Genomic DNA, 27,424 nt, shown 5'->3' on the forward strand with positions numbered 1-27,424 from the left:
GCAATGACCAACCATTAGTGGTTCCCCTTAAACTGACTTACAATAGCAATGACCAACCACTAGTGGTTCCCCTTAAACTGACTTACAATAGCAATGACCAACCACTAGTGGTTCCCCATTAAACTGACTTACAATAGTAATGACCAACCACTAGTAGTTCCCCTTAAACTGACTTACAATAGCAATGACCAACCACTAGTTGTTCATTAAACTGACTTAAAATAGCAATGACCAACCACTAGTGGTTCCCCTTAAACTGACTTACAATAGCAATGACCAACCACTAGTGGTTCCCCTTAAACTGACTTAAAATACCAATGACCAACCACTAGTGGTTCCCCTTAAACTGACTTACTCACAAACAATTATTTGTTTTACTAAGCAAAAGTTTCAAAGTCATTAGACCATGACTGAGTCAATTGGGCCGAATAATCTCAATGGAAATAAAATGTGCCGTTGCTAATACAAAAACTCATACCAAATATTACCACTAGTTCAACTGACCTAATCACAAACTAATAGAATGTTGACATCACTGCCAGGGGAAACAGCACACCTAAATCTCGCTTTTTCCACTTCATAAAGGCGAGACAAAAATTAACCAAAATTTAAAAAAAAAAAGTTTTAATCACATAATTTGCAAACAACCGTATGAGTGTTGGAAACAAACATATGGGTGTGAGCCAAGGCTCCGTGTTGAAGGCCATACTTTGACCTATAATGGTTTACTTTTACAAATTGTGACTTGGATGGAGATTTGTCTCATTGGCACTCATACCACATCTTCTTATATCTATATCATTTACTATTATCTTCAACACACAGATCTTTCAGAGAAACTCTGTCTGTCCCTTTAATACCTTGCCAGTTCCTTGATAAGATTGGCAACTCTCTTTTTATCTTCAGCACACAGATCTTTCAGAGAAACTCCATCTGCTTCTTACTTTGCCAGCTCCTTGATAAGATTGGCAACTCTCTTTTTATCTTCAGCACACAGATCTTTAAGAAAAACTCCATCTGTCCCTTACCTTGCCAGTTCCTTGATAAGATTGGCAACTCTCTTTTTATCTTCAGCACACAGATCTTTAAGAGAAACTCTGTCTGTGTCTTACCTTGCTAGCTCCTTGATAAGATTGGCAACTCTCTTTTTATCTTCAGCACACAGATCTTTGAGAGAAGAGGGACGAAAGATACCAGAGGGACAGTCAAACTCATAGATCGAAAAGATCTTCATACATTCATGCAATTTTGCTACTGGGCGGATGATGTCCTCGGGGACAAAATGTCCACCAGCAGAGACATCGACCCAGTGGTTATAAAAGAGGGACGAAAGATACCAGAGGGACAGTCAAACTCATAGATCGAAAAGATCTTCGTAAATTCATGCAATAGAGAAACTCTGTCTGTGTCTTACCTTGCCAGTTCCTTGATAAGATTGGCAACTCTCTTTTTATCTTCAGCACACAGATCTTTAAGAGAACCTTTGTCTGTGTCTTACCTTGCCAGCTCCTTGATAAGATTGGCAACTCTCTTTTTATCTTCAGCACACAGATCTTGAAGAGAAACTCTGTCTGCTTCTTACCTTGCCAGCTCCTTGATAAGATTGGCAACTCTCTCTTTATCTTCAGCACACAGATCTTTAAGAGAAACTCTGTCTGTTTCTTACCTTGCCAGCTCCTTGATAAGATTGGCAACTCTCTTTTTATCTTCAGCACACAGACCTTTAAGAGAAACTCTGTCTGCTTCTTACCTTGCCAGTTCCTTGATAAGATTGGCAACTCTCTTTTTATCTTCAGCACACAGATCTTGAAGAGAAACTCTGTCTGCTTCTTACCTTGCCAGCTCCTTGATAAGATTGGCAACTCTCTTTTTATCTTCAGCACACAGACCTTTAAGAGAAACTCTGTCTGCTTCTTACCTTGCCAGTTCCTTGATAAGATTGGCAACTCTCTTTTTATCTTCAGCACATAGATCTTTAAGAGAAACTCTGTTTGTCTGTCTTTTGTTTTCTCTATTCATTCTACTCTCCAAGGTATCATCTGAGCTACAGGAAGACTACAATTGACGGAATCATTCATAATAACATTTTAATATCAACTCTCTATGCAGCTTAACAGTTTACTGTAAACCAACTAATTTTTTCAGGGATACTTAATTTTGTACTACACTCTTTCTAGCTGACTTCCCAGTGATTTATTTACATGATTTTCTTGTGTTTTACAATTTCAGACGATTTATAATCGTGTTATTTATGTACTCATGAAAGTTGCAAAAATAAATTGATCGCAAAAATTAGTTAGTTTACAGTATTTTTTTATTTTTAGTAACTTGTAATTGTGATACTAAAAACACTGGATCAATCCCACTTATGAACTGTTTGTCCATGAGTATATTACTAACCGATCTGTGTGAATTGCTAGTGCTTTTGTACAGGCATTATATGATTTTGAAACATGCACTACCTAGCTCAAAATAGAGGGGCACAGCTCCCATCTACCCATTCTGTGCTCCTTTTTACCCTGATGTGCACCCATTTTTTTGCAAATACTTTTCAATGCAAAAAAAATCATATTTACTAATGGGATAAACTTTTCACAGCCTAAAACACTGTAAAAATACTATAAATCCAGCAATAACTATTTTGTCCAAGGTTATAGTTGTCTTTTTGACTTTGTTTTACATCTCCCCCCTTTTTTTATTAATATTGTATTTATATTGTGTCATAGATCAAATTTATTTGTTCAGTGTATGTTTACTTGTTTTTGTTAATATGTCTTTTTGATTGAGTTAAGCCATTTCAATTGATATTTTATAGTGTGTCTTTCTATGTTGTAATGTTACACTATTATATCAGGTTAGGGTGAAGGTTGGCGCCTGTTAAAACGTTTAAAACCCACTGCATTTGTTTGCACCTGTCCTAAGTCAGGAACCTGTTGTTCAGTGGTTGTCGTTTGTTGATGTGGTTCATATGTGTTTCTCGTTTTTTATATAGATTAGACTGTTGGTTTTCCTGTTAGAATTGTTTTACATTAGTCATTTTGGGGCCCTTTATAGCTTGCTGTTCGGTGTGAGCCAAGGCTCCGTGTTGTGGATGGAGAGTTGTCTCATTGGCACTCATACCACGTCTTCTTATTTCTATATATTTTGTTTCTAAAGAATCCCTAATTTTGACTGGCTGACAATAATCACGAGGCATTCCAAAGTTAGATTTTATTTCTAACTAAGATGCAGCCTTCATTACAGCATGTGTACATAAAATATTAAAGGGGAATGTTTTTCTGATTCATTTACAGGTAAATTGATGTCTGGTCCCCATTATTCATTTGCATGCCTTCTGTTAATGTTTATTGATTTTTTCAAAGAAATTACACAAATTGGACTAAAGATGTTTGCCTGGAAGTTTCTTACTTTTTGTACTAGACTGACACACTTGTTGAATTTTAATTCTGCCAGCTCCTGAGATAACTGTAAAGCATATCAACCTACTTGTTATTTGGTCTTCCGTTAAATCAATTGTAATTTTTTTCTCGCTTCTTTTAATATTAATACTTGCTGGAAAATGGTTTTGGAAGAGTTGTCTTTCTTGGGAGCATGATTATAGTTTTGAGAGTTTTGCCTTTCTTGGGAGCATGATTATAGTTTTGGAAGAGTTGGTTTTCTTGGGAGCATGATTATAATTTTGAAAGAATTGTTTTATTTCAATAGTTTTTTTAACTTTATCAGCTGTTTACAGACATGACAGAAGGATTTTTTTAAATTACCAGCTGTTTCATCCTTGGTGTGTAAGTCTCGACCTGGGGCTGCTTTACAGGAATCTTTGGTTTTATTTCTAGTGTCTTCTTACATCTGATACGAGGACGTCGATTTCCCTTTTTAGAAAGACCTGAAAAAATAAAACATATAATAATAGAAACAGCTGTATCAAGAGAGAATTACATTGTACATCATTTGTACATGCTTATGTATTAGACAGCAAAAAAAGAAAACAAAACAATCACTATTTACATGGGTGACCTCTATCAACTTGTAATCCATGAGGTTAAAAATTTTGAGCTTTGATTTTAGACTCTATAGACGTCTGATTGGACTCCAAATAAAGGAACAGACGTTGATTAGAAACCTGACTTTGTTCGGAGTTTAATTTCTATAATATAGTTTGTATTGAAGACTTACAAGTTTGTTAGTTTTGCTCAGTTTGTTTGAAAAACCATGATAAAGAGAGACACATACACTTTATGACCCTAGCATGGTCAGCTGACATCATATGTAGTCCTTTAAAAAATGCATAATTCCACTTCAAAATATTGTACAAAATGTAAAAATGATGATAAAGGACTACTGCACACCTTGTGTTATTTCTAAATAAACCAAGACCTGATCATTCACTTTTCAACAGTATTTCTTGTAAAAAAAAAATGAAACTTTTTTCATTACTGCACATTTATGTCCTATATTTGTTCTATTTCTGGGAGTTAATTAGAAATGCTTTATGTTTGTTTTGATATTGTAACACAGTGATGACTGCTGTACCCATATTTTGACTATTTTATTTATAATGTCTGTTTTGTTCACGCATCGTTGTAAATATAACGGAATTTGATAAGACTGGCGTACAAGTGAGAGGTTTAGCGCTAGTAAACCAGGTTCAATCCACCATTTTCTACATTTGAAAATGCCTGTACCAAGTCAGGAATATGACAGTTGTTGTCCATTCGTTTGATGTGTTTTGTCATCTGATTTTGCCATGTGATTAGGGACTTTCTGATTGAATTTTCCTCGGAGTTCAGTATTTTTGTGATTTTACTTTTTTTTTTATAAACATTTGACTTAAGATCACTTGATTATTACATGTATCCCCTAACTGTAAAATGGATTTCATAGCATGTCTATATCATGTTTATTTATTCTTCTATGAGGCAGTCAGTTTTATTATTGAATGAAACTAATGATAGGTAACACATTCAGAGTAAATATCCCATACACATTTGGACTGTATCATTATTGCTACTCCCAAATAATTAGGAGCACCTTCCCCATATACCTAAAAAATAAACTGCTTCGCTGAGCACAGCTGGATACGCCCGCAGAGGTCTAACCCTAAAAAACATACCTGGTATGTAAGCATCAGCTGATTCACCACTACTGTCCATATCTACAACAAGAAATATACAATTATATATACATGGATTCACCACTACTGTCCATATCTACAACAATAAATAAACAATCATATATACATGGATTCACCACTACTATCCATATCTACAACAATAAATAAACAATCATATATACAGGGATTCACCACTACTGTCCATATCTACAACAATAAATAAACAATCGTATATACATGGATTCACCACTACTATCCATATCTACAACAATAAATAAACAATCATATATATATATATATACAGGGATTCACCACTACTGTCCATACCTACAACAATAAATAAACAATCATATATACATGGATTCACCACTACTATCCATATCTACAACAATAAATAAACAATCATATATACATGGATTCACCACTACTATCCATATCTACAACAATAAATAAACAATTATATATACATGGATTCACCACTACTGTCCATATCTACAACAATAAATAAACAATCATATCTACATGGATTCACCACTACTATCCATATCTACAACAATAAATAAACAATCATATCTACATGGATTCACCACTACTATCCATATCTACAACAATAAATAGACAATCATATCTACATGGATTCACCACTACTATCCATATCTACAACAATATATATACAATCATATCTACATGGATTCACCACTACTGTCCATATCTACAACAATAAATATACAATTATCATGATTATATCTACATTGTTTCCATGGTACATTATACACTAAATATTAATGGTAGCAAACTTATGCTTGACCAAATAAATTCCAGAAGTCATTGTACATGATGTAAATGTAGCTTCACACTTTTTCTGTAGTTTTGGAGGAATTGGGGTTATTTTTCAAACCACCAAATATATACTAAATTCCTGGCATCACAAATACATGTACGCATCCATGGTTTAAAGCATGAACTACAAATAATTTTGGACCACCTGCATAGATTTGTTACAATCGTTTATTGATTTAGTAACAATTTGGAAGTTGAAGATGACTGTTAAAATCTATAATGATTTTAATTATCTAAAATCGCAAATTCTTTAAGAATCATCCCCACTTCTTTCAAATTTGAGACAAAATATGAATAAAAAAGTTTATCTTGATTATAAATCATGGCCAAGGATATCATGTGGTCCAACAAAATTTTTTCCAGACTTTTGCAGATATTGTTAGGTAGGGGAGTATTTGAACTAATTGCTACCTGACAGACACACGATGTAATAATGTCCATCAGACAGGTCACCGTGCCACATCATGTGTCTTGTATGCAAGTTCCATGTGGATAACAATATGGCGGAAGTAAATATTCAAAAGGTGGCTAACTTATTCTAAATAAAAGCATAAAAAGTATTAGTCATTTTTTTTTAAATTTAAGATTTTCAAATGAAGTATTTACTTTTCAAATTTCCATTATTAACATATTAAAGAAACTAATCCTTCAGAACTTTTTTACTCTTTTATTTAGATACAGTTATCTACCTTTTGAATATTTACATCTGCCATATTGTTATCCACATGGAACTTGCATACAAGACACACAAATCGAATTCATGAAGTGAAATTGTAGTTTTAATGAGTAAAAACGTCCACTCTGTGTTTTTGTTAGATGTATTTCTATTTGTATCCATCTGATGAGTTAAGACTTTTTCAACTGATTTTTATAGTTTGTTCTTATGTTGTACTGTTACACCACTGTCCCAGGCTAGGGGGAGGGTTGGCGCCTTTAAACGAGTTGAACCCCGCCACATTCTATATGTGCCTGTCCCAAGTCAGGAGCCTGTAATTCCGTGGTTGTTGTTTGTTGCTGTGTAACATATTTGTTTTTTGTTCATTATTTTGTACATAAATTAGGCTGTTAGTTTTCTCGTTTGAATTGTTTAACATTTTCATTTCGGGGCCTTTGATAGCTGACTATGCAGTATGGGCTTTGCTCATTGTTGAAGGCTGTACGGTGACCTATAGTTGTTAATTTCTGTGTCATTTGGTCTCTTGTGGAGAGTTGTCTCATTGGCAATCATACCACATCTTCTTTTTATATTATATCTCAAAATTATATACTATAATATCTATAAAAGCATTATAACACCATACAAAATAAAGTTTTTGGGTAAAATTTATCGGTTCTCTGGTCAATATTCGGTTGTTGGGAGTTCTCAGGAAATCTTGGTACCCTGCGCTCAATTGTATCAGAAGTAAAGATGGGCATCACAAAAACCAGGATGCTCACTGGCACATTTATGACACACGCAACCAGATACAAATTTAACATAGAACACTCAGATCACATTTGCCAGCTGTGTGCGATATATTCAGAGGATATCAAACATATTCTATTGGAATGTCCAGTCCTTTTTACTGTTATTTGTTTGATTGGTGAAAGGAAATGGCTTGAACTTTTTGGAAACCAAGAATCTATCTTGCCTCTGATTTTGGACTGCTCAAATTTCAGTGAAAACTTAAGTACCGAACAAATAACAGACATTACAAAAATATCTACTGAATTATGTCATCAGTTGTATATTGAGAGATTAAAATTGTTGGAAGGATTCAGAATAACATCCACAGTTACCCAGGGGGCAAGAGAATCTAATCTGTAGTATTTCTAAGTGATCAGTATTTCTAAATGATCAGTAACTTTAAAACATGTATATTATTTGTCTAAATATATATGCGTATATCTTAAGTGATGGAGGTGATGGCAAGGTAGTCTCCTATTTTTTATTCTATAAACTTTATTTATAGTGGTGAGACCAGTTTTAGATTTTAAAGAATAGTATACACCTTATCGCTATTTGTCCGCCATTACTGGACATCACACAAGTTCCCGTAAAATTTTGACGTCATAATAGAAAATGTCTGACGCCACAATGGAAAAGTGATTGTTGTATGACGTCAAAAGTTCGAGCGGGACAGATTCTCGGGTCAAGCGGGAATAGCAATAAGGTGTATTGATCATGTTGATCAAATTTGGAAATGTGTGTGCGACTCTTGGGTCATGTATACATGTACATAATATCTCTAAGAGGAGGTATGGAGAACCTGTAAATAGTGTATATACTTTTACTGATACAAGAAATTTCTTGGTGTTATACAGACAGAAGAAGAAGAAGAAGGTACCCAGTACTCATTAAAGACATTATCATTTGCATTGCATGCGTCATTTATCCATGCATTAAGAGAATGACACACAACAAAGGTCAGAATGCAAAGATTTGTCAAAACAAAACAGAGAGGATATAGAAGTATTTACAAATTAAGTTGATGAAGTGACCAAAACGACAGATGGAACTTTGGGAGACATGTTACGACACGAAAACTTTCCAGTTTTTCAACTTGGACTTTTGCATCTCACTTAAAATTCAACAATGCAATTCTTATGTGCGTTATTCGATTCATTGTATAATTTTTCATTATTAGATCGCACATTTACCAAAATTTGACCAGAATACGTTGTTTTTCATATCCAATGTCATTACAAAAATCAAAACATAGCGCCGATAAACCGGAAGTTGTAATGTGTACAGGTATACATGGATTCGAAGACGGAAAGGATACGAATCTGCATTTGTATGCTATCATTTTTTTTAAACAGATGGAAATTATATGAACAGCAAATATTTTATTGCCACAAATTTGCCATCAAATCAGAGATGCCATTCCTTCAGATCTCCTCATTCATAATGAAGAACACGAGTCTACTTTCTCTTTCATTTTACACATCGTACTTTCACTTTCACTGACTAAGATTTCAGAAAATCACGATTTTTAAAAGGAACTGCCAAGTTGTGTTAAGATGGATGGGTACAAGGTTTATTTAAACTGACAAAGTTGTTACAGATTTCGATTGAGAGTAAGTAACATTACATGTACTCAAAATGAAATATATAAATATGAAAGCTGGTGTTTTATTACTTTTTACTGAGTCTTAACCATGTTAACTACCGATTCAAAACTTTAAAGTCCATTAATATTTTTAATATAGACGATGCCGACCTTCTAGAGGTACTATTTAGGAGCTGCATTGATACGGTACTCGAACCTGATGCTGCAGGCTGGTATAGAATTGTGTTTTACAAAGCAAAACATGTTTATCCTATGCTGGGACTAATGACATGTATATGAGCTTTCATGTCGATCCGGCCCCACGTCGATCCGGCCCAAGTCGATCCGTCCCACGTCGATCCGGCCCAACGTCGATCTGGCCCATATTTAAAGTCGATCCGGCCCCAATAAAAAAATATATTTATAAGGAATAAAAATAAAGATATATATTAATTGTAATTCATAAATGTTTATGAATTTTATTATAATGTAAAAGGTGTACGGTAAAAAAAATGGCCTTTGACAAATATTTTCTTTAGATGAGTATAAAACAAGTAGGTTGATTATGTTTTCATTACAAGTTTTCAAGATTATTGGGTATAATTATAATAAAAACGTATATAACAGAATTTAGTACAATCAACAGACATCAACATTAATCAGCAGTAATTATCATTTTCTTTCAATTGACTGTGATCTTAACAAGTCTTTCATCATTTGTTTTTGTTGAATAAACAAACCAATTATAGACTAATGATTTGATGAAACAAGTCATTATATTATGAGGTAAATTTTATAGGTTCCATTGGACTGTTAATATTTATTTAGCTATTATGTGTGTGCATTGGATAAAATAAAAATCGCCATGACATTCAAAGTTATCATGGAAAATAACTTCATATTAAAATGTTGAAGCTGCTATACAAACAGACACAATCACATACAGTTTCGTATCGATTTAAAATAATTCTTTGACTGGTACACCAATACTTCACTTACCTGTTGTCATCCATCATCGATACTTTTTGCAAAATCCATTTATACTGTTAAAATCCTCCAAAGTCAATATAGTTTATTCATATTTTATTATGGGGCCGGATCGACTTTGGGCCGGATCGAGATGGGCCGGATCGACTTGGGACGGATCGACTTTGGGCCGGATCGACTTGGGGCCGGATCGGTTTGGGGACGGAACGACCGGATACCGTATATGATATAGTCAGTGGCCCCAGCCCTTTATAAAAATCATAATGCATTATTTAAAATATAAAGGTTTCTCCTTACTTTATATTTCTTTTTAGTTTTGAACAGACATGTATTTATAGACATTATTCCTTTTTTTTTATCTCGAATTATTGTTGAATAATTGTGTGTATATATATATATATGAGGGGCCTGATGGGGGGTGGGGGGTCTCATAATGATTCAAGAGTTGATTTTTTTGTCAATCACGATTCACAGAAAATAAATTTCCATGATCACGGATCACGAAAATATAAAAAAAAAAAAAAATCTGTAGAAAAACGGATCACGATAGCGAAAATGCGCCGATCACGAAGAACGAAATTAACCCATCAGGCCCCTCATATATCTTAAAATGCACGATATTGAAACGTGTAACCAGTATAAGGCGTTTCCAACGATTCGTTCTAGTTAATGATTGGATTCAAGCTGTCCATAAACAAACGGCAATAACAAAAATCTATGAATATCTATCCATGTTATGCGAACTAAAATATATACACTGGCTCTTTACTGATATAAAGCAACAACGAACAATTATATATAATATTATACAAATATAATACAACCTTACAACCTGTACTCCGGACTGCCGTATGCATGGACGATCTGTCACTCTTAGATAGTGAGTGCTGGTACAGTCTGTCATCCGAGTGCATGGGACAACCTGTCACTACCATCTTCATTTCTACAGAGCGGGCTGGTACAGTTTGTTCTCCGAGTGGGACAGTCTGTCACTTCCAGACATTGTGGACTGGTACGTACTGTCTGTCCTCCGAGTGGGACAGTCTGCTCTTTCAACATTGTAATACCAGATCAACTTGACAATGTACATTTTTTTTGTACACAGTACAATTGTCCTCACAATATTAAAGCTCTACTATCATTTAATATATTCGTACGAACTGTTGATCTGCTGGTCTTTACAAGAACATCGATTGAACTTTTAACAGCTTATTGGCAGCTCATTTGACAACCCTCGATTGCTACTACTGTGAGGGTTTTTAACGACCTTGACTACCCATGAGGTTCACATCCTCTTATATACCTCAGGGCAAATACAATATTCCCTTGATAGGGGTGTTCCCCCATCTTTCTGCCATCACAATGGACTATGCAAATCTCAGATAGATTACTTTCTACATAAGAGCAATTTTGGAACACTAGATTATAAGGCCAAAATTTTTGACATGGAACCACTTAATGTCTCCGATCATACACTTGTATACGCAGTTATGCAAACAGTAATAAAACTGTAATAAAAAGAACATTATATGTTTTCAATAGCATTCAGGAACAAGATGTTTTTGTTAATTTATTTAGGTATTTTTTTAAATACTGATCTTCAATAGAAATTTTACAGTTGAAAACATTGTTGGTCCAGAGAAAATCAACATGACCCAGGCACATCACGAAAGATGAGTAGCCGGTGTCTTTTTGAGTTACTATCTCATTGACATAGAATAAATACTCACTTTATAACTTATGTCATAATACTCAATATTCTCACTTGTATTGAACATGCATGAAATATTTGCCACTGGATGTTAAGCAAACAACAATTAATAATCAATCAATTGATATTCTCACCATTAACAATGTAATATTTTTTTCTATAGAACATGGTGCTAGTTTTCTTCTGTGGAGATAACCAAGACGAGAAGACACTTTTATTGAAAGATTTCAAAAAAGCAACAAAGAGGAAACCAGAACTTATACCGGAAGTACACAGCAGACAGGAAAGAAGGAATGGAGGACAAGACAAAACCGTTCAGTACTGGGAAAACATCATAGAACAACACCATGAACAGGTATTATTTATAGGTTATAACACTAATGAATTGTCACCGAATTTTTACTTGCCATGCGCAACTCAACGGATGTCATTGGTGGAGCAGGAACTGCTTACCGTGGTGATCACCTGAATTCACCACTAGTTTTAGTGGGTTTGGTGTTCCTCAATTTCTAGTTTTGTTGACTGTTGCCGTTTCTCTTTTTTGGTCACGTTGTTGCCTGCTTTTTCTTGGCATTATAGGGTTTAAATGCCAATGCCTTTGGTATTTTCTCTCTAATGATAAGAAGTAAGCTAAGTGGTCGGGGCGTTTCAGAGAAAATTGTTGTCACAATGTACGGACGGAGGTTTGACAAAGTTAGTGACGACTGTAAAACTTTTACCTTAGAGTGTATCTTAATTATGATAACTGTAGAAAAAAGTCCATTCATCACTATAATACGATAAACAGAAAACAAAATTCTGTCCAAAATTTCACAAAATTTCATGAAGGTTTGACAAAGTTATTGATGTCTAAAAAGACTATTACCACGGACTCGTTCTAAATGTTGACGCCGCAGACGACAAAATGGATGATAGCTATGTCTCGCTTTCGAGACATACATGTCACAGGCTCGACAAAAACCAGTTTAAATCTGCAACATATGCATGTGCTTGTCCCAAGTCAGGAAAATGATTGGGATTGTCGTATGTCATATCTTAAAATCATTTACGTTAATTTGGTGCTGATAGTAGATCTTTGACTGTTTATTTACATCAAGAAAAGCGCTTCGGACGCATGAAATTTTTAAAGTGTTGTTTCTTCATTCTAAAATTGTGTGCTCGATCAACACTTTTACACCCCAATAAAATTACAAAAAGAAGCATTAATTTCGTATAATTACATTTTTATGCTAATAAGACCATGAACAAAAGTTTTATCAAGTTTTTCTTTTATTTACCTGTGCATTTTTTTGTGGTAGCACGTGTCATTACGAATGTAAAATTTCATTTTGATATGAAGGTTAATTTCTTTTAATGACTCGCGATTGTTGTTAGCCAATCAAACTAACGGATTCTCTTGAAACGTACATGTAATGTAATTATTATTTTTTATATAGACTCAATAAATATATATTAACTATATGTAGATTCGTGACGGTTTAGAGCTTGATATATTGTAAAGACACATGACTATTGTAAAGACACATGACTATTGTAAAGACACATGACTTTTGTAAAGACACATGACTATTGTAAAGACACATGAATTTTGTAAAGACATATGACTATTGTAAAGACACATGACTATTGTAAAGACACATGACTATTGTAAAGTAAAATTACAATAATAAAACTAAAGATTTAATAATAACCCAAACAGTAGGGTGCTAAAATGAGAAACGAAATCGAATCGCAATGAACGAAACGAAACGAAAAGTTGACAAAAACCTAATGAAACGAAACGAAAAGTTGACAAAAACCTAACGAAACGAAACGAAAAGTTGACAAAAACCTAACGAAACGAAACGAAAAGTTGACAAAAACCTAACGAAACGAAATGAAAAGATGACAAAAACCTAATGAAACGAAACAAAAAAATTGACAAAACGAATCGGAAAATGAAATGACAAAACGAAACGGAAAATTAACGAAACGAAACGGAAAACAACATGACAAAACGAAACGAAATATGTGATTTTTGAAAGACTTACTACAAAAAAGCTCTTAAATGGAAGTGGAACGTGCCTAACATTCTCCAAGAAGACAATATTTTTTATGGCTTGCAAACTAACTGTACATTAGGTCATATATTACATATCTAATTGGTCTGAAAACAAACTGAGATTATAAATATTTCAAGGACAGAAAAATAAAAGAAGAACTCTCTTTATCTAAATGTTCTTTATAACTACACCTTTTAGATTACGACCGATAATCGATTATTTTTAAGGGAGCTACCATTTGATTTTTATGGGGGGGGGGGGGGGGGGGGGGGGGGGGGGGCTAGGATGAAAAATTTTGTCCTGCCTTTTTATTTTTCCCTCTATTCGGTCCTGCCTTTTTATTTTTCACTCTATTCGGTCCTGCCTTTTTTTTTTTTAGTTTTCCTGACTTTTTTTTACATAAATTGTCATCCTGCCTTTTTTTTTTTTGCAAATAAACTCATCCTGCCTTTTTTTTTACTCAAAACTCCTGTCCTGCCTATTTTTTTCAAATTTCATCCTAGCCCCCCCCCCCCCCCCCCCCCCCCCCCCCCCATAAAAATCAAATGGTAGCTCCCTAAAGCGGAAAGACATGACTGCCGATTAGTTTTTGTTTTTCAAGAGGCAACAGAGAACACGAAAGACATTCACAATGTACAGAAAAAAGAAATTTGATGTTGAATGAATGTACAATAAAAAATCTAATGATAAACCGGTATTTGTGTTTACTTAATGTCCAGTGGCAAATGTTTCATGAATATTAATTGCAAGGTAACATTCTGACATCAGTGTCTTCGGAGTTCCCTTCAAACACCAGAGGTGAAATTATATGTTACTGAAGGATCAACAGTTCCTAATCCACTAGTGATACTTAAAGGGACATTCAAACCTATAACTCGAAAATAAACTGAAAAAGTCATGGCAAAAGAAAAAAGACAAAAAGACAAACATACAAAACCAAAGAATGAGCAACACGAACTCAGGTTCTCTGGAAGGGTAAGCAGTTCCTGCTCCACATGTAGCACACGTCATGTTTCTCATGTAAGTACAAATCCAGTGATAGATTTAATTCGGTAGGTCACCATCGGGGAAAAAGAGGACAGGTTTTTTAACCGGATTTTCGAAGGAAATATCGGTTATTAAAATGGTGACATACGGCGGGCGGCTGGGCGGATCGGGCGGCTGCCAAACAGCTTGTCAGCAGAATAACATGAAAAAGCTTTAACAAATTTTTTTCAAATTTAAATATTTTGGACTTAATGAAGGTCTAGTTCAATTTTCAAGATATTAGTATATCTCCTTTGTGAGTTATCGCCATTTTTAATATCCAAAAGTGGAATTTTAAAATATTTTACTCCTGATAAGATCTGTAGGACTGTATATATTAGACATTTTGTAGATAAATAAGTCTCCCTAAACCATATATATTCTAACCCCCACCCCCTTTCAGTTAGAGAATGTGCTTTTATCTTGTAAACGGTTGAGATCCCCACCCCTAAACCATATATATTCTTGTATGGGACAATAAAACAAATCAAAAATTTTTTTGGGGAGTCCCCTGGTTCACCCCCACCTCCTACTTTTTGTAAACTTGTAAACGGTCAAGATCCCAACCCTGAAACCATATATATTCTTGTATGTGACAACAAAACAAATCAAATGATATAAAAGGCAAGTCCCCTGGGGTCACCCCACCCCCTCCTGTTTGAGAACTTGAAAACGGTCGAGATCCCCACCCCTAAACCATATATATTCTTGAACGGGACAATAACACAAATCAAGTGAAATATAGGGGAAGTCCATGGGGGTCACCCCCACCCCCCTTCTTTTTGAAAACTTGTAAACGGTCAAGATCCCCACCCCGAAACCATATAAATATATTGTTGTATGGGACAATAAAACAAATCTAATGAAATAAAAGACGAGTCCCATGGGGTCAACCCACCCCATCCTGTTTAAGAACTTATAAACCGTTGAGATCCCCACCCCTAAACCATATATATTCTTGAATGGGACAATAAAACAAATCAAATGATATATAGGGGAAGTTCATGGGGGTCACCCCACCCCGCTTCTTTTTGATAACTTGTAAACAGGCGAGATCCCACCCCTAAACCATATGTATTTTTGAATGGGACAATAAAACAAATCAAATGAAATTGAGGGGGAGTCCCCTGGGGTAACCCCCACCCCCCCTTTTTTTTTGAAAACTTGTAAACGGTCTAAATCTCCACCCTGAAACCATATATATTCTTGTATGGGACAAGAAAACAAATGAAATGAAATACAAGGCGAGTCCCCTGGGGTCACCCCATCCCCTCTTCTTTTTGATAACTTGTAAACAGTCGAGATCCCCACCCCTAAACCATATATATTCTTGAATGGGACAATAAAGCAAATCAAATGAAATTGAGGGGGGGTCCCCTGGGGTCACCCCACCCCCTTTTTTTTGAAAACTTGTAAACGGTCAAGATCCCCACCCCAAAACCATATATATTCTTGTATGGGACAATAAAACAAATCAAATGAAATATAAGGTGAGTCCCCTGGGGTCACCCCCACCCCCTCCTGTTTAAGAACTTGTAAACGGTGGAGATCCCCACCCCTAACCCATATATATTCTTGTATGGGACAATAAAACTAATCAAATGAAATATAGGGGAAGTCCATGGGGGTCACCCCCACCCCCCTTCTTTTTGAAAACTTGTAAAAGGTCTAGATCCCCACCCCTAAACCATATATATTCTTGAATGGGACAATAAAACAAATCAAATGAAATTAAGGGGAAATCCTCTGGGGTAACCCCCCCCCCCCCCCCCCCCCCTTCTTTTTGAAAACTTGTAAACGGTCAAGATCCCCATGCCGAAACCATACATATTCTTGTATGGGACCATAAAACAAATCAAACGAAATATAAGGTGAGTCCCCTGGGGTCACCCCACACCCCCCTCCTGTTTAAGAACTTGTAAACGGTCGAGATCTCCACCCCTTAACCATATAAATTCCTGTTCGTAATTTCAAGAAGATTTGAATGACATACAGGGTATATCCATAGGCGTCACTAATGCATATCATAAACCAATTTGTACTGGACATTGCCCAATGTCAAGCGACAATGGGAATGACGAATTATTGGAGCTTTGTTTGGGAGACTTCGTAACAGCATTCTGTTACAATTATTTCTTGTTACTGATAAGTTTTATAGATTTTGAAATGACATTGTATTAATGATAAATAAAATTTTGGATTTTTTTCTTCTTTTCTTTGGTAAATTGTTTGTAGAATTTTGTGGCAAGTTTGTTTGTTATTCTGTAAAAACTAATTTTCTGAATGCTATATATTTTTTTTTATGAAGAAAACTCCTTTAAAAACTAAGCTCATATTGTCTATTAATAAACATATATTTAGATTTCTGATTTTGGGCCCACTTTTCAAATTGGTCCAAATTTGGGTCCAAAATTAAACTGTGTTTGATTTCAACATAAATTGAATATATATAGTGTTCTTTGAAATGCTTAATCTAAACCTGTATTTCTTTTCATTATTAATAAGATAATACCACCCAAAGGGTCCTAAATTACACTTTTAATAAATTTCATCAAAAGTTGAATTCTTTGGTTCTTTGATATGCTGATTCTAACAATGTTTGAGTGTTAAATCATATCTAATTTTAGAGAACTTAGTCATCACTGGTTGTTGTTATTATATTATTAAGTATAATTTGAAAAATTGCATCATATCCAGTTTGAGTTATTTCCTTTTGCACAGAAAATATTATGGATAAAATTAACCTGTGTTTCATTTCAACATAAATTAAATATATATAGGGTTCTTTCAAATGCTGAATCTAAACCCGTATTCAAATATTAGATTTCTGGGCCCAGTTTTCAAGTTGGTCCACATCAGGGTCCAAAATTAAACTTTGTTTGATTCAACAAAAAAATAATTGATGGGGTTCTTTGAAATGCTGAATCTAACCATGTATTGAGAGATTTTGGATTGTGGGCTCCTTCATCGAATTGGTCCACATTGAGGTCCAAAGGGTCTTACATTAAACTTTTGTCCGATTTCATCAAAAATTGAATTCTTGGGGTTCTTTGATATGCTGATTCTAATATGTACTTAGATTTTGGATATTGGACCATAATAGGTATTTAAATATCCAATTTCAAGTATTTCAGTTCTTAAACCACATTCATTTTGTGTCACAAACCTATGCTGTGTCAAATATTCAATCACAATCCAAATTCAGAGCTGTTTTAAGCTTAAATGTAGTGTCCATACTTGCTCAACTGTTCAGGGTTCGACCTCTGCAGGAAAATCTGGTTTGCTGTCACTCTGACAGCCTCTTGTTAAGGTTCAAACTAATTAGTTATGTAATATATGACCTAATAAACAGTTTGCTGGCAAGTTATTGACTTCTTAGAGAATGCCAGGTACGTTCCATTTACGTTTTAGAGCTTTTTGGGTAGTAAGTCGATCAAATATCATATATTTGGTTTCGTTTTGTTTTGTCATTTTATTTTTCGTTTGTTTTTGCTGTGTCAATTTTTCGTTCCGATTCGTTAGGTTTTGTCAATTTTTCGTTTAGATTTGTTTTGTTTCGTTTCGTTTCGTTCATTACGTTTCGATTTCGTTTCTCATTTTAGCACAACCCAACAGTGTTCCCTTTATAATAATCATATTTTTGTTTTTGAATTTGTACACACATCTTTTATTTATACATAATGATTGAAAAAAGAACCCGATTTTTGTAAAAGTTATGTTTTATCACTATGACTTACGAAATAGAGAGCCATAAAAAGCGACTTAAACATTACAAAAACAAAGTCGATTTTCATTTAGATTAAAAGACTATTATGAAGGTGTTAAATAGTAGTAGGTAATTGCAATTTAAACTATGGCTACAACTCACTTCGTCAAAATGACTATATTTGCTTACATCCGCGCCATTGGCCATCATTCTCACTATTTTTATAAAGACGATTATGGCTGTTCTTTTTTTACCCTTTTCCTCCGTTTTGAATATCATAAATGATTAATCTGTTTGGCTTCAAAACCGCACTGAATCGACATCAGTCTTTTCGAAAGTCTGGTCTAAAGGGAACTAACTAGATGCAGGTTATTTCAAAAACAAGTATCAAGCTTAAGTGCATTGAATCGGTACCAGGCTTCTCAAACGCCTGGTCTAGAGGGAACTTCATTTCAAAACCAGGTGTCATGCGATTTTAATCAGTACCAGTTTAAATAAACGTCTAGTCGAGAGACTAGAGGGAACTTGGTGTATATTTTTTTTCACAACTAAGTGTCATGCTCCCTGAATTGGCATCAGCCTTCTTAAACATAGGTCTATCGCGACTCTGGTTATTTCAAAACCAATTGTAAATCCACTGAATCGGTTTAATTTTTGGCGTTAATACTACAAACTGATAACACTGCTAGATTAAAAAAAATACATTTATGAAAACAAATATGAACAAACATACATAGTCTGAAAATAAAATGTTTCCATATCATATTATGGTCTTATTTATAGCTTCAACAGTACCATGATCCAACCAACGTTTATGGAAATATAGGGGGATGAGCTTTTTTTAGAAACACTTGAATGTGCATGTGTTTTATTCGCAGTAGGAATAATTTCTCGTGTTAACGTATTATAGAATTAAATTAATACATTATCTGTAGAGCATAACACAAAAAGGTTATTGTAAAATTTGATTTCTCTTTTCTATTATAGCTTCAACAGTGCCATGGTAACGATACCAAAGTTTATGTAGTTATTTATGGGATCATTGATATCTTAGCTGACGCGATAGTCTCCCTTGATGGAGATAGTTTTCAGAATCTCCTCGATAGAGGCAGTAAAGTTGACCAGTTAGTTCAACAATGTCAGTCTTCCATAGTGTTCCTGTTACCATACCAACAAGAAATCCGTAGTAATGGCCGAGCAAGTACCAACCAAGACCGATTCCACAGACATAACCGTTCGACAGCAACAGGAAGTCGACAAGATGAACAGACTGAGAAATACCACAAAATCATAGCAATGTATTCCATACCTTATTTAAAACTCGGTTATTGTGAAACAGGTACACCTGAACAGTTCAAAGATGACACCTCGTTGAATAATATCAATACCAATGAATCAAGGATTGAGCTTATTAAATATGCTGTCAAAAAATACATTTTCCCTCTTGATACTTCACGTTTTCGGAAGAAGGACAAGAAGAAGCCTAATAAATATGGAACTACCGAAGACAGTGATCACGTGACAACAAACTTCCTGTTTATCAAACCAATGAGAAAGAACGACGAAAGAATTGCTATACGAACTATAGACATAAAAGAAGACACGTATACAAATGACTGGGTCATCATTCAGAGAGGACGTACAAACAGATTTATGACAAAATATCCATACGCGAGGGAAAAAATAGTTCAGCTATATTTTAATGTTAGCGTTCGGACTGAAATTGTCAAGAAAATGCTTATGGGCATGATTACTGTTAACGGTATGAATTATGCATTTCTTGGTTGCAGCAGCGAAGGACTAAAGCATAGGAAATGTTTTATGTGGCAGGGAACACAACAGGAAGTGACGTCGATTATTCAACATAATGGCGACTTTGATCAAAATGTCGTTTCAAAAAGAATGGCGAGATTCGGGCTTCTTTTTTCGGAAGTGATGATGACAAGCATGGAGATTCAAAGCGATCAAATCATATTCGAAGATGATATTGAGAGTGATTGTAAACGATATAACTTTACTGATGGATGTGGATCGATAGGTTTGGAAATAGCACAGAGTGTGACCGCCGAAATAAACCGAATAGATAACACGGACATAAAAACACCACCGTCTGTATTCAAAATACGCTTGCAAGGTTATAAAGGTGTTTTGACATTGTGCAAAGAAATAAAGGGACACACTATAAAAATTAGGCCATCAATGATAAAATTCGAAACTTCAGCACATCCTCGGCTTGGTATTTGTGAATATTCAAAGCCATTTACATTTGGACATTTAAATCAGCAATACATTGCCCTTTTGTCTGGGCTTGGTGTTCCAGATGAGATTTTTACAGACTTTCAGACTGCACAGTTTGAACGTTTGCGGGAGATGACTGTTAATTTAGAAGCCACCATTTGCATTCTTCAGTGGCAGAAGAAATCAGACTTAGCCAGAGTTGTTATTGACCTTGGGAAGATGAATTTGTTGCCGCCTGAAGATATGAAAGAACTCAGGAAACTGCAAGCACAGCTTGCCATCAGTAAAAAGTCAAAGCACATTAGAATAGTTGTACCGAAATCAAGATATATTTTTGGTGTGTGCGACCCATATGGCATTCTAGAATATGGAGAATGTTATGTTCGAGTAACTGCAACCACCAGCGGTCATGTAAAGAACGTAAGCGGCCCAGTTGTTGTTTGTAAGTCACCTTGTTATCTCCTTGGTGACATCCGTGTATTAAGAGCAGTTTCAGACATGGATAAACCAGAGTTATCAAAATTAAGTCATTTAGTTGATTGTATTGTTTTTCCAATACGAGGCGCACGACCCCACCCAAATGAGACAGCAGGATCAGATTTAGATGGTGACATGTTTTTTGTTTGTTGGGACGAAAATTTGATTCCTGCCGTAACACGCCAACCGTACGATTACCCGGCAGCTCAGTCGAAACCAGAAGGTCGTGTTACAGTGGAAAAAATGATTTCATACTTCTCTAAGCAGAATGAAGCACAATTCATGACTAATACAGTCGCAAAATATATCCGAGCATGGTCAGATAGAGAAGGTATGATGTCAGAAAAATGTGCTCAACTCGGGATGATGTTTTCAAGAGTAATTGATGCGGCAAAAACTGGAGCGCCGATTGGGATCCCAAAAGCATTGCAACCACCAGATGACAACCCATCTAAACGGAAGTTTATATGGCAAACAATGGAGGAAAATGCTGAAAAGTTCAGGGAAGCCTTCAGACATGGTTTTGTGTCTGAATTCATGTCACACCTTGATTCCACCAAAAACCTAGATGAGAGTTCTAATTTAAGACATAATTTGCCAGATCTACCTGATGATTTAGTACAGGAAATATTAGACGAACATCAGTCTAAGATTAAAGAATTCGACAAATTTCGTTTTGCATGGATTCAAGCAGAAAATGTGAATATTTCTGACGAGGACATTTGTGATTTATTCGTCAGTAAGTATGGACAATACATTGACTTTTCACAGTTCTCTTTGGAGGAGAAGAGATATGCATCAAATCTAGGGGTACCAAAGGATATCATTCAAAATTCTATGAGAAGGTCCGAGTTGCTGAAAAAAGATGATTTAGAATGGTTTAACATGCACTCCTCAAGAACTCCATGGAAATTTTATTACGAAAAAGAAAATTCTGAAATGAACTGGAAACATTTAGTGAAAGCCATTACCAATTATGACAATTCATGTGTTATGTTAGGATTGCCCGATAAAATCGTTGTTGTATTACAATTTCTGTACAAGCCACAGCAAGGAATGGAACAATATATATCCCCTGGTTCCATTTCTGCAGTGTTTTTTTCAAAGAATTTTGGATATAAGTACAGGTACACAGTTGGTGAAGATTACTACATGGATTTGACTGACGATACATTACAGATATATCGCAACAGAGAACGTAACCAAACCTTTGTTTTCCTGAAGGCGTCAGATCTTAGAAAAATCAGAGGAAAATTGTGTTGTGAGGAGAACAGAAATGCCTTGAGTGTAGACTTATCTCGATTTTACAGGAATATTTACAGTAATGAACGGCCACATCCGTTACTCAACAAAACTCTTCTGACTACAGTTGAGGTTTTTGTTCGAAATGATGATCCAGAAAATCCAGCGTATTATGACGTCATAGATGCATCCGGGGACTTTCCTTATGAAGAACAAATCGATTTAGAAGATCTCGACGATAAGGAACAATATTTTGACATTGATGCATTGTTATATCAATCAAATACAAGTATTCAAGTTCACGTAATCACGGAAGAGATTCTGGTTCATCTTAAGCTGGCAGCAGATCGGTGCAACATGTATGACTTCGAACATCTTCTTTCCAAAATGAATTTCGATGATCAAGAAACTAATAATACTGTTGTTGATCTGTTTGTTTTATTGTTGGTTAATTTCATTCACAAGACAACTGGACGGCATGTACCTGTGAAAATTAATGAAAGTCTTCAGTTTTCTGCTTCTATTAATCATATTGCAAAAGACACAATGAAAAGACTTAACATTGCTGAATTGCTGTGCAGACTGAATCTTCAAAGTGTTGCAGGACAATTTTTATATATTGACGAAAATGAAGTGACAGTTCAGAGATTCCTTGAAATATTAAACCATTGGCAACTCTTTTGGTACATTGGTATGGATATTGCTTTGCAGTTTATAAACGGATTAACTAAAATGGCTTTAAAGCACAATTTGACATCGAAACTTTCAAACGATCAAAGTCTGAAACTGAAGTATATCGTACACTTCAGCAGACTCCACTGTCTAGAACTTATCCTCTCTATGAACAAATTACGAAAACAGTTAGAGCAGAATCCTTTGAATAGTTTGAACCCTGGCGGTGTGAGTAACCTTAAACTTGACAAACATCAGGACTACAACCTGGAAGGAGATACCGATCACGCTGAAGTTGTAACTTTATACAGATCAAATGCCCTCAGTTACATTCCAAAGATATATGAAGGTCAGTTTGTAACGTTAGTCAGACATCGTGATACAGATAAAAATCTTCACTGCACATCGTACGCATTGATTGGACAAGTGATAAAAGTTACACTGGCGCCATTTTTCGTTGAGGTAAAAGTTTTTGGTAGACTCCCAGATACAGTTCAACAATCTCAGGGCGCCGAACGACTTCAACAATCCCAGGGCGCCGAACGACTTCAACAATCTCATGGCGCCGAACGACTTCAATTGTGGAAGATTGATGTAATTTCAAACATAATTACATACCAGCGTATTATTAAAGCTTTACAAATTATGGGAAAAGACATTGACAAGAATGTAAAAGTACCTCTCTTCTCGCTTTTAACGTTTCCCGGATTTCATCCTGAAACGTCACCACTTCACAATGAACAATTATGTAAGGATGCAATATCACCTGCATTGAAATATGCAAATGCGTCATTTTATCAAAGGGATGTAGGAAGTTTCGAATTTTCCACAGAGTGCATCGACAAACAAAAACTTGCCATAGAAACAGCACTAAAGGAAACTGTGTGCTGTATCACGGGACCGCCAGGCACGGGCAAAACTTCAGTTGCCTGTGGTATCATTGAAAAGCTGGTGAGGCTGGAAAGGTACAAACATCTACTCATTATAGCAGAAACAAACATAGCTATAGATAATATAGCACGAAAATTACGAAATGAAGAATTCATCGTGAGGGTAGGAACACAAGACGGAATAGCACGAGATTTGTACGAGATTTCATTAGAAGGACAAGCAAATAGAATAGCTACATTGAAAGCAAGAAGTATGACAATCAAAGATAAATCTGGAAAGGAACAACGCAATACGGAATTATATTTGGAAGTTTTAGAAAAAGCAACCGTTGTACTTGCAACATGTGCTTCTGTTGGTGATAATCTTCTAGCGAAGCTCAGATTTGATTTTGTTCTTGTCGACGAAGCTTCCGTTACTAAGGAAACGACTCTTCTTTGTAGTCTTGTTCATGGATGTAAACATTTAGTTATGATTGGAGATTCAAAGCAGCTTTCGCCATTCGTGACACAAACACATGATTATATAACTGAAGAATCTACAGATCTACCAAACGTTTCATATTTGTCAAATACACTTTTCCACAGATTGAACAAATATAATGGAGTACCGAGTATTACCCTACATACACAGTATAGAATGCATCCGGAACTTCTAAAATTTCCGTCTCGTGAGTTCTATGACAACCAGTTATTGTCACACGAGTCAGTTAAATGTTTCCCTCATTTTGTTTTTAAATGGCCAGATTGGACGAAACCGATATGTTTCATAGATTCAACCGGTTACGAAAAATCAATTGGGTCTTCATACAATAACGATGACGAAGCAATAGTTGTTAACAACGTCATAGAAACATTACTTCGTGTCAGTGACAGAGATGTAGATGAGTCTTTAAAAAAGTATGGAGGACAAATAGAGACATTATCAGTAAAACAGATCACCATATTGACGTTTTACCAAGGACAGGTCAAATGTATCAAGGACAAATTGAAAGCTCGCGGTGTATGCGTCAATACAGTAGATGGTTACCAGGGATGTGAAAATGACGTCATAGTAGTGTCAACCGTTCGATCAAACAAACAAGGTATACTGGGGTTTTCCGACGACAGATGTAGACTTAATGTTCTTTTAACCAGGGCGAGGTTTGGTTTGATAGTTGTAGGGAACAGCGAGACACTGAAAAAGTCAGAGATTTGGACAAGATGGTTTCATGCGTACGATGCCCCTATACTTAGTTCACAAGAGTTCAGCACGATGTCGGTGACACAGCCGACATTTACAAGGAAGTACGAGAAGCCTTATACAAAGAGCGTATCTGGGAAGAAAACGCGACAAAAAATAAATTTTCGACATTAATCCAAAGTTTGTGAACTGCAATTTATATTTTATGTCTTTGAAAAAAACTGTACATGCATACATGCATGATTTTAGGTTTACGTACAATTTTGTTAATCCGTTGATCGAGAATAAAAGAAAAAATGAAAAGTCTTGATCGAGAATTAAGTTAATCTGTTGATCGAGAATAAAGGGGAGAGTTGAGAGTGTTTATTTGATCGTTCATCAAGAATAAAAGAGAGAGTTGACAGATCTAGTTTAATCCGTTAATCGAGAATAATGGGGAGATTTAAGAGGACTAATTCGATCAACTGATCGAAAATATAGGGGAGAGTTAAGAGGACTAATTCGATCAACTGATCGAAAATATAGGAGAGAGTTAAGAGGACTAATTCGATCAACTGATCGAAAATATAGGAGAGAGTTAAGAGGACTAATTCGATCAACTGATCGAAAATAAAGGGGAGAGTTAAGAGGACTAATTCGATCAACTGATCGAAAATATAGGGGAGAGTTAAGAGGACTAATTCGGTCAACTGATCGAAAATATAGGGGAGAGTTAAGAGTTCTAGTTTCATCCGTCGATCGAGAATAAAGGAGAAAGTTGATATTATTTGTTTTATCCGTTAATCGAAAATAATTAAAGGAGAGAGTTGAAAGTTCTTGTTTGATAAGTTGATCTAGAATACAGGGAAGAGTTGTGAGTTCTAGGGTTCTAGTTTGACGCGTTGATACATAATATATAGGATAAATGAGAGTTCTATTTTGACCCGTAGATCCAGAGAAGGAGAGCATTGTGAATTCTAGTCTGACACGTTAATCAAGAATAAAGGAGAGATGATAGTTCTAGTTTAATCCGTTGATCGAGAATAAAGGAAATAGTTGGGTATTCTTTTTTGACTAGTTGATCAAGAGTGAAAGGGAGAGTTGAGAGTTCTAGTTCGATCCGTTGATCCAGACAAAGGGGAGAGTTGAAAGCTATAGTTTGATTCGTTGATTGAGAATAAAAGGGAGAGGTGAGAGTTTTAGTTTGAGACGTTGATCGAAAAACTAGGAGAGAGTTTAGAGGACTAGTTTGGTCCGTTGATTGAGAATAAAGGAGAAAGTTGAGAGTTTTATTATGATCCGTTGATCGAAAATGAAGTAGAGAGTTGATAATTTTATTATGATCCGTTGATCGAAAATAAAGGAGATAGTTGAGAATTCGTGTTTGACGAGTTGATCAAGAATGAAGGAGAGAGTTGAGAGTTCTAGTTTAAGACGTTGATTGAGAATAAAGAGGAGAGTTGAGAGTTCAAGTTTGATCCGTTGATCTATGATAAAGGGGAGAGTTGAGGGTTCAAGTTTGAGATGTTGATTAAGAATAAGGGGTATAGTTGAGAGTTTTAGTTTGATCTGTTAATCGAGAATAAACGGGAGAGTTGAGGGTTCAAGTTTGAGACGTTGATTTGAAATAAAGGGAAGAGTTGAGAGTTCTAGTTTGAGACGTTGGTTGAGAGTGAAGGAGAGAGTTGAGAGTTCTAGTTTGATCCGTTGATCGAGAATAAAGGGGAGAGTTGAGAGTTCTAGTCTGATCCGTTGGTTGAGAATGAAGGAGAGAGTTAAGAGTTCTAGTTTGAGACGTTTGTTGAGAATGAAGGAGAGAGTTGAGAGTTCTAGTTTAAGACGTTGATTGGGAATAAATGGAAGAGTTGAGAGTTTTAGTTTGATCCGTTAATCGAGAATAAAGGGAAGAGTAGAGAGTTATAGTTTGAGACGTTAATTGCAGAAAATGGTAGATTTAACCTGGTTTTATAGCTAAGTAAATCTCTCACTTGTATGACAGTTGCATAAAGACTAAATAGTCGCAAAGACGCATTCAGAATAGATGGGAGTGTTGAGAGTTCTAGTTTGAGACTCATATTTTATATATCTTGTTGGTTTCATCATTTGAAACAGATTTTAGGATCATAACCTCCTTTTACCATGCTGTTGTCTGTCTATGATTTAAAAATATATTTTGAAGATAAAAGATGTCGAGGAGATAATTATCAATAATATTGCCGACGGAAAATTTCAAGTTATTGCTTTAACTATGTTCATATATTTGTTTTTCTCTCCGTGGATATTTTCAACTGA

General features: G+C 35.4%; 2 protein-coding genes across 3 annotated transcripts in view; one reads left to right on the forward strand and one right to left on the reverse strand.

Annotated features, from left to right (window-relative positions):
* LOC127731747 (protein hinderin-like) overlaps positions 1-8,680 on the reverse strand; it is a 38,048-nt gene extending 29,368 nt beyond the window's left edge. The window contains exons 1-4 of one of the 2 annotated variants that reach the window (XM_052240583.1): positions 8,591-8,680; positions 5,111-5,152; positions 3,762-3,883; positions 1,919-2,055 (exon numbers count right to left, since the gene is read on the reverse strand). In XM_052240583.1, coding sequence (XP_052096543.1) covers positions 1,919-2,055; positions 3,762-3,883; positions 5,111-5,152; positions 8,591-8,633 — 344 coding nt within the window. In that variant the 5' untranslated portion in view covers positions 8,634-8,680. The remainder of the gene's footprint in view (positions 1-1,918; positions 2,056-3,761; positions 3,884-5,110; positions 5,153-8,590) is intronic. The other variant, XM_052240584.1, reaches the window with a different exon arrangement.
* A 117-nt stretch (positions 8,681-8,797) lies between these two features.
* On the forward strand, positions 8,798-25,463 carry LOC127731745 (uncharacterized). Its single transcript, XM_052240581.1, has 3 exons — positions 8,798-9,010; positions 11,844-12,035; positions 19,442-25,463. The coding sequence occupies exons 2-3, from the start codon at positions 11,847-11,849 to the stop codon at positions 25,325-25,327; spliced, it is 6,075 nt and encodes a 2,024-aa protein (XP_052096541.1). The 5' UTR covers positions 8,798-9,010; positions 11,844-11,846; the 3' UTR covers positions 25,328-25,463.
* The last annotated feature ends 1,961 nt before the right edge of the window (positions 25,464-27,424 follow it).

The sequence above is a fragment of the Mytilus californianus genome, unplaced genomic scaffold (genome assembly GCF_021869535.1).
Source record: "Mytilus californianus isolate M0D057914Y unplaced genomic scaffold, xbMytCali1.0.p SCAF_20, whole genome shotgun sequence".
NCBI lineage: Eukaryota > Metazoa > Mollusca > Bivalvia > Mytilida > Mytilidae > Mytilus > Mytilus californianus.

What these genes read in the sequence shown, in the direction of transcription:
- LOC127731745 (XM_052240581.1), top strand. Translation starts at nt 11,847, where the DNA reads ATGGTGCTAGTTTTCTTCTGTGGAGATAACCAAGACGAGAAGACACTT. An exon ending in TAGAACAACACCATGAACAG is followed by an intron (nt 12,036 to 19,441) that starts GTATTATTTATA and finishes TTTCTATTATAG; the next exon opens with CTTCAACAGTGCCATGGTAA.